General features: G+C 37.8%; 1 protein-coding gene across 1 annotated transcript in view; it reads right to left on the reverse strand.

Moving 5' to 3' along the window:
- Nucleotides 1–1,918: 1,918 nt before the first annotated feature.
- ARSB (arylsulfatase B) overlaps nt 1,919–11,472 on the reverse strand; it is a 75,118-nt gene continuing 65,564 nt past the window's right edge. The window contains exons 8-9 of the mRNA XM_009327319.1: nt 2,815–2,940; nt 1,919–2,263 (exon numbers count right to left, since the gene is read on the reverse strand). Coding sequence (XP_009325594.1) covers nt 1,998–2,263; nt 2,815–2,940 — 392 coding nt within the window. The 3' untranslated portion in view covers nt 1,919–1,997. The remainder of the gene's footprint in view (nt 2,264–2,814; nt 2,941–11,472) is intronic.

The following is an 11,472-nucleotide window of genomic DNA, read 5'->3' on the forward strand; positions in this document are numbered from 1 at the left end:
GACAGTGTAATGGAGAATCAGCTGTATCAGAAAGCAGGAATTTCTGTTCATTTTCAGTTTTCTTAAGTTTTGTCTTTTTCATGCTTTATCTTTCTATTTTAAAAAATGCACAAATCCTGTCAAGTCTGTCTTTTCATGAATCTGTTTGCTAACAATTAGCACAAGTCTCCTGAGGGAAAACTGGGAAAAGGTGTGCAAAATTTTAGTGCAATTTATAGGAGTTGGTCCTGGAGCCAGAAAATAGGCAATTAGATCCCTACTTTCTGGAAGGATGACAGCTAGAGCTCTGCAGCCTGAGAACTTGGCTAAGGACACTGAGAAGCAGTACCAGAACTCTGGCCAGACTCCAGAGGTTTGAGACATTAAGAGAGCTGGTGGGTTGATCTTGCATCAATTTGATGAGTAACCAAGAAATGTTGCTTGGCCTGGTTTCTTCATGGCTCGGAGCCCACTTCAGGATGAAAACAGTCTCTACTATGGTAATAAAGAAACAAAATCTGAGAAGAAAGGGTACTCACCAGACAGGTAATAAAAGTAAGGTTTTGTTCATCATAGAATCATTGAATAATTCATGCAGAAAGGGCTCTTTGGAGGTCACCTGGTTGTTCCTCACCACTACCACCAAAGCAGGGCCAACTTCAAATTCGACCCAACTTCAGGGATAGAACACATTGCTCAGGGTCTTCTCCAACCAAGGACTGAACATCTCCAAGGATAGGAATGCCATAGCCTTGCAATTCCCATATTTGACTAACCTCATGGTGTGATTTTTTTTTTCTTTTCTTATAATGAATTGGAACTCCATGTGTTCCCTGTGTGCTTCTCATCTTTGTGCATCTCTGAGAAGAGTCTGGTTTTGTCTTCTCTATGCCCCCACATTAGGTAGCTGAAGATAGCAATTTCCCCTTTCTCTTCTCCAGCATAAACTAACCCATTTCTTTAGCCTCCCCTTGTTTGCTCTCCTCCCCGTGATCATCTTCATGGTGCTCCACTGGACTCACTCCAATTTGTCAATACTTTTCTTGTACAGGGAAGCCCAAAATGTGATGCTATGTTCCGGTGCTGAGTAGAGGGGAATAAACACTTCCCCTAATGTGCTGGCTACATTCTCGCTTATATGGACCAACATGAGGTTGGTCTTCTTCACCAAGAGAGCACATAGCAACTCTTATTTTATTTATTGTCCAGCAGGATGCCTAGATGTTTTTCCCCACAAAAATGCTTTCTATCTGGTCATAGCCCAGAGGGTACTACTCCATGGGGCTATTCCACCCCAAGTGCAGGACGCTGTTGAAGTTCATGAAGTCTTTGTTCACCCATTTCTTCAGCCTGCCAAGATCCCTCTGCCTGACAGCCCTGCACTCCAGTTGACCACCACTCTCTACTCCAGTTTGATACATTAACAGTGAACAAGGATTAGGGATTTTGTTGTATTTTAGGAGGTTTTGGTTTTTTTTACTGTGGGAGATTTCTGTCTGTTCCCTTTTCTGGATGGAGGTGCATGTTAAAGGCAAAAATTATTATGTCAACTGTTGTATTTTTTTCCTATTCTTTACAGATATGTAACAGCTGCCAATTGAATTTGTCTTCTGGACAAACATGAAACCAAAAATCAGTTTATTCCAGAAGATGGATGCATTCTGGATGTCCCTGTTGCCATAATTCATTGCAGCTTTTTAAGAAAACTAATCTCTTTTAAGGAGGGCGGCAACGTTTTATCTTCTGCATTAAAAGCATATTTTGGACAAAGAATTTTCAAACAGCAGATTTATAATTTTACCAACATTTCACATAAAATTGCTGGGAAGGAGAGAGTGGGAGAAGACTGAAATAAGATTCCCAATGTATTTTAAGAGTAAGAAATACTGAATTACTCAAGGAATGAGCTCACAGTTAGTAATAGTTTAATAAACAAGGTAAGAAATATATGACTAGGACCCTGAGTCCATAAACCAGACTCTGCTACAAGGTTGTTTTGCAGGATGCAGTGCTGTGAACTATGCCCAAGGACCCCAAGCCCCAGTTGCTTCTGGATCACAGTGGGGATCCTCATCAGGGTAGAACACAGGTACTGAACGTCTGTAATAATACTGAAGCCGTGAGAGCAGTTTTTCCACCACATGAGGATATTTTTCAGACAAATCATTTTTCTCTTCAGGATCACGAACAATATCAAATAGCCAAAGTCTCTTTGTTGGTGGATCAGATGATTGAATCTTTGACTCATTGAACAAAGTTGGTGGAGGGAACCAATGACTGCAGCCTGCAGAAACAGGAACAGACCAAGTGTTAATTCTCAGATACGAAGCAGCAGTGTGGAGACATAGAGTTATACTGTAATCAATGAATTCGCTAGGTCCCTTGACAAGCCACTGGCCAGTGACTGTTGCTGCATTCCCTAACTCTAGCCCAGCACCAGAGTCTCTCTAGTCCAGGGCTACATATACAGGAGTCCTATTTATACAAAAAAGCTGCACTATTGGGATTCAAACTTCCATGTCATTTAATTTCATATAAATTAATTTCGTGGACTTTCTTCTTGGATTTGATGATCCTTCTGGGTCCCTTCCAATTTGAGATATTCTATGATAGTTTTTCCACTACTGTGAAAGTCATTTGTGTACAAAATATTTGCAAAATGAAAGAATATGTTTGGATTTTAGAAGTGCCCTTTCTAGATTTCTGCATGTGATCAAAAACCTGAGAAGTTAGCAGAATAACTAAAAGAAATGAAAATACATTAAACAGAATTAAACTGTGTTTGGGGCAAGTGGAAGATATGACACACTGCACAAAAAGGAGTTACTTTGTTACCTGGATATCCAGTTAGTAACTTCCATTTTCCACGTCGGATTGCTGCATGCATGGATATATTGAAAAGTGTATCATCCCATGGAGAATTGCTCTGAAGTGAAGATGTCCTGTTGTCAATGCCAAGACCTTAATGAAACAGTAAACTAAGTTAGGTACATTGCATATGCATGAAGTCATTTTTAGAATTCTGTTGGAAAACAAAGCAGCAGCATCCATTTATTTTTATGTATTGGATGAAGAATTTGTTATATAGACATGCAAAGATCTGTGCCATGGTTCACTGGATGTATTTAACTCAGAACTTGAACCGCACCCCAAAAAGTTAGCAGTGGAAAATGTCACACCTGAATCCGGATAACTGGACTCATTTTGTATACAGGTATTATATGTGTATTTCATATACCTATATTAACAGTGCTCACAACTGGAATTCCTAAATTTGTTCATACAAGTGCCTGTATCTTTTGCCAGTTAGGAATATAGGATTGAAAGATCTCCTGAATCAATGCTACTACCATTAATTCTCTTAGATCACTCCAGGGACCAAGTCCCAGGTCCTGACTTGTATCCACACACAGAGAGCTGTCTCTCTGGACTGAGCTGGCTACCTTCACCCAGATCCACAGCTGGCCAGTGAGGTACTTCTATGGCATGACATAGCTTGAAGCATGTCTTCATGCTGTCTTTGGTAGAGTCGGATATGACGTGGCTCCATATCCAGATACTGCAGAAAACTCTGAAGTGTCAGCTATGTGCAAATTTCCCAAAAGGAAACCTGAAGCTCCTTCTAGGAGGGAGCTCAGAAAAAAATTAACATGCATACACCAGGGATGATGAGGAGACCAGTTCTTTATTGAAACCATAAGTGAGTCAGACAGACACTCCAGGAGCATCCAAACCATCTTGCATATCAGCTTTCATAAACAAGATAGGAGTTTAAGACATAAAATCTAAGAGTTTTATATTAACTGTATCAGTGATACCTGTTTACCAAAAGACTACCAGAAGGCAACTCTATAATCAGACTAGAAAAAAGACATCAGGAGGTGGAGAGAAACCAATGTTGATTTTCTAGCATCTTTCAAGAGATGACTTTCAATCAGTATAGGGAATTTAAAGGACTCAGCTGACAGATTTTTGCCACTGAAATGAAAAAGAGAATCCATGATATGTACAATGATCATGTGAGATCCAATATTAGAAGCAGAACTAGAGGTTTCTAAAAAGAATAAATCCTGTACATCCCAGTGGGGCAAAGATACATCTGATAGAAGAGAACAACAGAAAGTTTGGAAAGAAAATTCTGGGACACAATTTCTCTATTTTTTATGAAGGTCCTGCTAAATTTCTATTTTATTACTGGGCTTCACACTTTGAATCAGTTTTTCTTTTATAAGCACTTTCTGTGCATACCCAAGTTCCCTGTTTATATCAGACTTGTATAATGTTCCCAGTTAAATAAGGCTATAAAAGGGGACTACTTGTTTAGAGTATGCATACACAGATTGGGGAGGACTCAGCTCATCTTAGACCATGAAGCACTGAAGCTGATGGTAAAAAACCCCAAACCCCTATAAAAACAAGGAAAACTTCATAAATACCCCCAGAAGAATCTCTTCTGGAAGATAAATCCCCACACAGCCATGTAATGTCTGTAGCAGATACTAAACAGTCTAGAGACTAATATTGCTTACTTTTCAACATCATTATGTTATGAATTATTCTGTCATACTGTTTGCTACTGGGAATACTCATCTTTGCCCTCTACTTTCTTAAAGAGCACAATGAAAGACATTCAGCAGATCAAAAACCACAACCATGTTTTTTAAACACTACGTCTCAAAATTCCAATACTAAGGCTTGGTCTAAAGGAAAAATTATGCGAGTCTGCATTTCTGATTTTAAGGATTAGCATGGAGAATATGCGTCTGATTGCTGAGCTACGGTATATGAAGCCATAGTATTAAACAAGATAAAATATTTAAAATACTTCAAATAAACAGTATGAAAGATTGTATTTTTAGATATACTTTGCAAAATACCCGTAGAATGCTATGCATGAGACTTAAAATAAGATTCAGGAAGATAAAATAATTTAAAAAACCCCTTATTTGGTCCAGGTAACAAAACCAAACTCCTAAACTAAGAAATGCTTTTACCAGAGCTTGTAGTTGAAGTTGTTTGGTGGAATATTATCCTTCAGCAAAATTTCTTGAAGAGAAAAAGATAAATTCCCTATGTTGAGCTATTATAAACAGAACTCTGTCAGTCATGTTATCTCACCCATTGCAAGAACTTGTCTTGTGCCAAAGAAAGGTACTGTCTATTATTCAGACAAGTGCATTGCTTCCCAGGCAGTACAGGTCAACTTTTGTCAGACACATCAGCCATGGAAAACAGACTGATGCTTGTTTGAATGATGTCTACACAGGATATTTATAGGACTGTCAGTTTATTACATTATATATAAGCACCAGATACAGAACTAAGATAAATAAAAATATTGCTTGATATGAGTTCTCTTCTTCCCATCATACAACTTTCACCTTAAGCTCGGATATTTGTCCCCATGCATTTACCTGACTTTCTCCTTCCCTTCAGCCCAGCTGTTAAGTTTCTACCTCTGTCTTCATTCTTCAGCTTCTGCTAGTGCAGGTGAAATGCAAAATGCCTGGGCAGCCTTCTCTCTTGCCGTATGAATTTTACAGGGATCCCTTTTCCAATTTGGCAGACTAAAGAAGTCACGTTCTTTTTGTTTCCTTTGTAAGATAAAACATTCATACCCATAGCATCTAAGCAGTTTTTCTCTGCATCTGTTCTAGATTGCTGGGTTTTTTCTTCTTCTTTTTTTCCATTATGGTTGACCAGGCAGTAACAACAGCCCTGTGGACTAATTCAGCAGTCAGAGGACAGATGCCTTTTATTGATTTGGGTAATCAAGTCTGCCTTCACATGCCCGCATACTGTCCTTATAGACATATATAAAAAATGTGATGCTTTTACTTGTGCAAAGAGGCTAGACATTTTATTTTTCTGCTGTTTGATCACCAGTGTATCAGTGGCTAATGAAATACTAAAGCTTTGTTTCTACCTTAAAAGAAAAATCCCACAGCCTTTGCCAAGAATTTTCTTACTTTCAAACAGAAGCCACTGTTTCCTGAAGCCCAACTTCAGAGCCTCACCAGCTGCTATATTTCTTTTCGGGAAATGATACAACTTTTATTAGTTAAGAAAGCAGTGAAATTTAATTCAGATATTTATTTTCAAATATTTAATGTTACAATAAATTGATCTAAATATTTTAGTGTTTTGTTTGGAGTTGTAGGTCACCAAAATGTATTAAAATAGCTTTTATATCTCTATAGAAAAAACAAGTCCTTCAGAAAATGTTGCCCTTGGTAAGTGACTTTGGAGTTTATATCATATTTCAAGACCATCCTTAGTTTTAAAAGCCTGAAAAACGGTTTCAGGATCAGATTTTTAAAAGGAATTGAGGTGGCCAACTCCCACTACCCACAAAAGCAGTTTATTATCTAAATACTTTAAAAGCCTGGTCCTTTGCCGCTTATGAAAACTTCAGCTTAGTTCTTTTATTTCCATTATCATACATTGTCTTTGTAAACAGATATATATTCCAAATTAGGATGTAAAAGCCTAAATAATTTTCCATAGCTAATTTGTATCTTCAAGAGACCTGATTTTTCAGAAGGCCAAAGTCATCAACTCTGAAAAATCTATGCAAGATGCTCAGAAAGCATCAGTCAAAAATGTTAGCTGCATTTGCAAAAATAATTGTCATTTTGATAATCTGAATATTCCATAGCATACTCTTCAGACAGGACGTTGAAAAATTTACTACTGGATAAGTATATAAATAACATCCTAAATTGATAACCAGAGAATACGTGGGACTTTTCTAAAAGTGAACAACCTTTCAATGCATTAAGCCTTGCTAATGCACAAATGTAAGTACAACAAAAGGGAAAGTAATGAATATGGGGGAAAAAAGCCTCACTCCTCACTCTGCATACACAAAAGAATGTGCTCTGAACAAGCTACTGCTATTTAGGGAAGAGTTTGCAAAGTTGTAATGAAAAGGTAATGTCCAGCAGCAGTCAAGAAAAGCAAAACCAATATTAGAAGTGGCAAAGAATGGGACATTATGCCACCACCTAGGTCCTTGTTGTGCTTCACACAGGATACTGTGCAGTTTTGGTCCCCATGTTACCAAACGGACACAGAAAAACTGTTGCCGCTCCTCTTCCTTGGTCCCTGTTCGGGCGCCACTTTGTTGCGCCTTTCGCCGGAACGGAGGGAAGACAGAGTCACTCAATATGAGTGATCAGCATACTTCGTTTATTGGAATACAATCATCAGCCTTTATAGGCTTACTTCTTACATATTTATTATTATAGGTTGGGTTAGTATAATTAGTTCTAAGAAAAGGTGGGATATTCTAATTACTTCTAAGAATCTATTATCATAGGGTTCCTCCTCCTGGCGCACGCGTACTGCCGTCTGGTGGTCGTCTATTGGGGTCTTTTGGAGGAAGATTCACAGTCTTCCTCACCGGGTACCTTCACCTTTGGCCCAGAATGTTGAGTTGGCAGAGCTTCAGACTGCGAGGTCGGTTTCAACCAGATGGTCTAACAATAGGGGTACAGTGTCTTTGCCAAACATTCCGCTATACTTGCAACTGTATCTATACTATCAGAGTATTAGCTACAATAGTCTTGTCTTTCATTGGCTATTACACCAGCTGTGTGCGATAATTATTAAGGTCCTGCTGGCTTAACATTTCGATGTTTACATGTCCCCGGTCAGCTAGCCAGGCTTCCACAAAAAACCATACAAGATACAAAGAGATGTGACAAGGAAGATTAAAGCTATGGAACAGCTTCTGTGTGAAGAATGACTAAATAAATAGGACTCCCCATCCTCAAAGATGGACAACTGATGGGGGACAGGACAGAAGTCTATGAAATTGTGTGGCCATGACAAGCTGAATGAGGAACAATATATATGAATAAGGTCTTTCCTAATAGGGGCATCAAATAAATTATGAAGTTGCATATTCAAAATAAATGGTAGTATATACTTCCTTATCACAAACCCAACTCAAGTGTGGAATTCCTTTCCATGGGATGCTGTGGATTCCAGAAGTTTATGCAGGTTGAGTGATAAAAAGGGTTCACAAAGTGGAAGAAAAATTCATCAAGGATTCTTATATCCAAGATCACAACCTAAAGATCAGGAGCTCCATCAGCTGCAGGCTGTGGGTGGCACGCAAGAGAAGTATACTTATGTGCTTGCCCCCATACACTCCTTCCTACACAAATGCTACTCTCGGAAACAGAATAATGAGCTAGGCAGATTTTTGGCCTGATCATACACAAGACATGTTACCAAATTACTTTCAGTTCAGGACAAGCCAAATATTTTGTTTACAAAAGAAAGCGCTATGTCAAACGAGATTTATGCAACCCCTTTCATTATATTAATCTCTGTAAGTACTGAAGTGAAAGGGTCAAAACTTTCACAAAAGGTAAGTATAGAATCATAGAATCACAGAGTATCTCAAGTTGGAAGGGACCTATAAGGATCATCGAGTCCAACTCCCCACTCCTCGCAGGACTACCTAAAACTAAACCGTAAAACTAAGAGTGTCATCCAGACACTCCTTGAACTCTGACAGGCTTGGTGCCATGACCACTTCCCTGAGGACCCTGTCCCAGTGACTGACCACCCTCTCCGTGAAGAACCTTTTCCTAATGCCCAGCCTGAACTGCCCTTGACACAGCTTCATTCCATGTCCTCGTGTCCTACTGCTGGTCACCAGAGAGAGGAGATCAGCACCTCCCCCTCCACTGCCCCCCTTGAGGAATTTGTAGGCTGTGAATAGGTCACCCCTCAGCCTTCTCTTCTCCAAGCTGAGCAAACCAAGTGATCTCAGCCGCTCCTCGTTAAGTCTTGCCCTCGAGGCCTTTCACCATCTTGGTCGCTCTCCTCTATAAGCATATATGATTCAGATTCAGGTTTAACTGTAGTTTTACAAATACATGGACACCATGAGTAATTTCTAGCATACCCTCTAGCTTACTTTCAGTGCTATTCTTCAAAGGAGGGATAGCATAAAGAAATGAGAATATTAATTTGTATTAGCAACGGCTTCCAATGCACAGATCAGTGTATCAGTGCAGACAAGTCAGTTATTTGCTTAAGGCTTGTTTTTCACTTATACCAGAACGTAAATCAAGAGTAAAGTAATTGAAATAATGAATTATTCAATTTCAAGTAGTATAAATCACTAGATTTATACTACTGTGATTGAGATCAGAATCTGATACCTATATTATTTCCTGCTTTAGTCATACAAATTTAAATTTAAAAAAAGCTTGTACAGAAATGTTACAAGATGACAGATTTTGCCATACTGAAGAAGTTACTTGGTACATTCAATCCAGCAGTGTGTCCCAAGAAGTAATTAAAAACTGATGGTTCAAAGTAAAACAGAAAAGATAAACCAAAACTGCTTACTTTGCCCAGCAATCTGTTCTTTCACTTCACTTTCTAAGCATAGGGGAGATCATGAAAAATGATGCAATGTGCTTAGACCTGTTTTTTCCCTCCTGGCCTTTCAAAAAAGCTCTTCTGACCTCATTCAGTGTCCCATGTGTAATCCTGATTTAATACATCATTTAGGCTAGGTGGGTACCTCTTCCAGAGTAAAAAACTGTCTTCCTGTGTATTTTTGCATACGCTTACAATAGCCTTCTGCTTAACTCATTAGTTCACCTATCCAACTGGGCAATAATTTCTGGGGGTGGAAAACAGAAAGAAACATTTATTCACATTTCTTCCAATGTATCAATGTATGCTTCAGAATCGATCATCTATTCCTTGGCTCATACAATCCTAGTTACCTATCACAAACTTATCTAAATTAAAAAAATACTAATTTCTCTGACCACCATGAAGAAGATAAAAATGTCTGAAAATCCATTTATTTTCTGTGTAACTCAAAACCTTTTAAGTTCTTCTACTACTGCTGTACACCAAAATAAATTTGTGACCCTTTGATGCCTGCAATGCTACATGGTAATAAAAAAATGAAGGGTCGATCCAGTTTTATTACATTTTACAGCTTTAGATGTCTTATCAGAAGCTCTCTACTGCTTATCCTGTATGGGGCCTATAAATCCAACTTATTTATTTTTCTAAGTCTTATGACATTCCTGACAGGTTTCACTGATATTCTCTGAAATATTTAATATTCAATCAAGAGCAAACACTAAAAATATCCCATTTTCCTAATGCAAGCAAAATCAAAAAATAGTAAAGACAACAACAAAAAGCCACTGCAACACAGTACTTGGCAGGTAGGCTGGAAAATTCAGATCTGTCAGCATCTTTGTAAATATTTCCTATGATTTGTTTCAATCTTTTGCTTTCTACTTTGCAAAGCAAATATTTCAAGTACCACGTAACTATAATTTGTAAAAAAAGATTTAAGGATAGTCAACACCCACATTGTGTACATTTGCAAGGTTTAAAAAAAAAAAAAGTTACAATCGGAACTTTTTTTTTTTAAAGAAAGGCTCATTCTTTAGATCAGTCTAAAAGATAAACTTGTGGAAGCATTTTATTAAATGTAATAAATCTCTTAAGACTATATTCATTTAACCTTCACTATCTAATTTTTAATAATAAGAAGGAAGAAGGTAAACTGCAAATTCTCAGCTAAGATTTAAAAAAGGGAATATATAGAGGAATACGTATTCTATATCAATATATACATGATACTTGCACAGCTCTAATAAGCATAGATCAATTACTCTTCTCATTCTTCTAACTCTCCTTCTTCTTTCTTTCAGTGAGACCAACTCAAGTAATTGGTAGAAACCTAAAATGTGGAGATATAAATAGACAGTACATCTAAAAATAAAATATTCTGCCTTCAGTCTATGATTAAGATGATGAAAATGATCCACATTGAGAAGAAGTTTTCTTGGTTGGTAGGAGATCAAAGAGCACACAGTTCTTTCTAACATGCCATTTAGCAAGGTCCTGACCACTAAATTTAAAGGGTCCAAGACAACATTGCTTGAAGTATGCTGTATTTCTGTACACTGTGGTCTGCAATACTAGTGTGCAGGGAGGCAATTGTTGGGTACTGGAGAGCAATTTTGGAAAAGAGAATAGAACATTAATTTATTATTTATTTGGGAGACAGAGCCCTGCCCAAAGAGTTAATCTAAACAGCCTAAGTGAGTGACAGACTGACTATGCCTCTACAATTTTCCAATATTCTACACAGTAACAAAAACATTCTTTTATAAGCAGCTACATATAATCAGTGCCCTTTAGGGACAACAGAAGTAAATGAAGCTTCTACCTTTGTTTCTTCATCTGCAAAGCAACAGTGTTAGAAGTTATCTACCTTTTGCAGTATAGTTCCCAAAGGAAAAAGTGAAAAATATCAGCATTCTCTATAGTTAAACTTCTATTTATGATAAGATAATGTAGCAGCAGATTCAGCCATATGACAGGGAAAATACAATCACAAAAAGCTCCAAGCTTAATTGCAACATGCTTGATGGAAAAGACTGAAAAGCATGCATTAAGAAAAACCACAAAACTGAGGGTGAATTAAGACTT

This window comes from Pygoscelis adeliae, unplaced genomic scaffold, assembly GCF_000699105.1.
Source record: "Pygoscelis adeliae isolate BGI_AS28 unplaced genomic scaffold, ASM69910v1 Scaffold26, whole genome shotgun sequence".
In the NCBI taxonomy this organism is placed as follows: Eukaryota; Metazoa; Chordata; class Aves; order Sphenisciformes; family Spheniscidae; genus Pygoscelis; species Pygoscelis adeliae.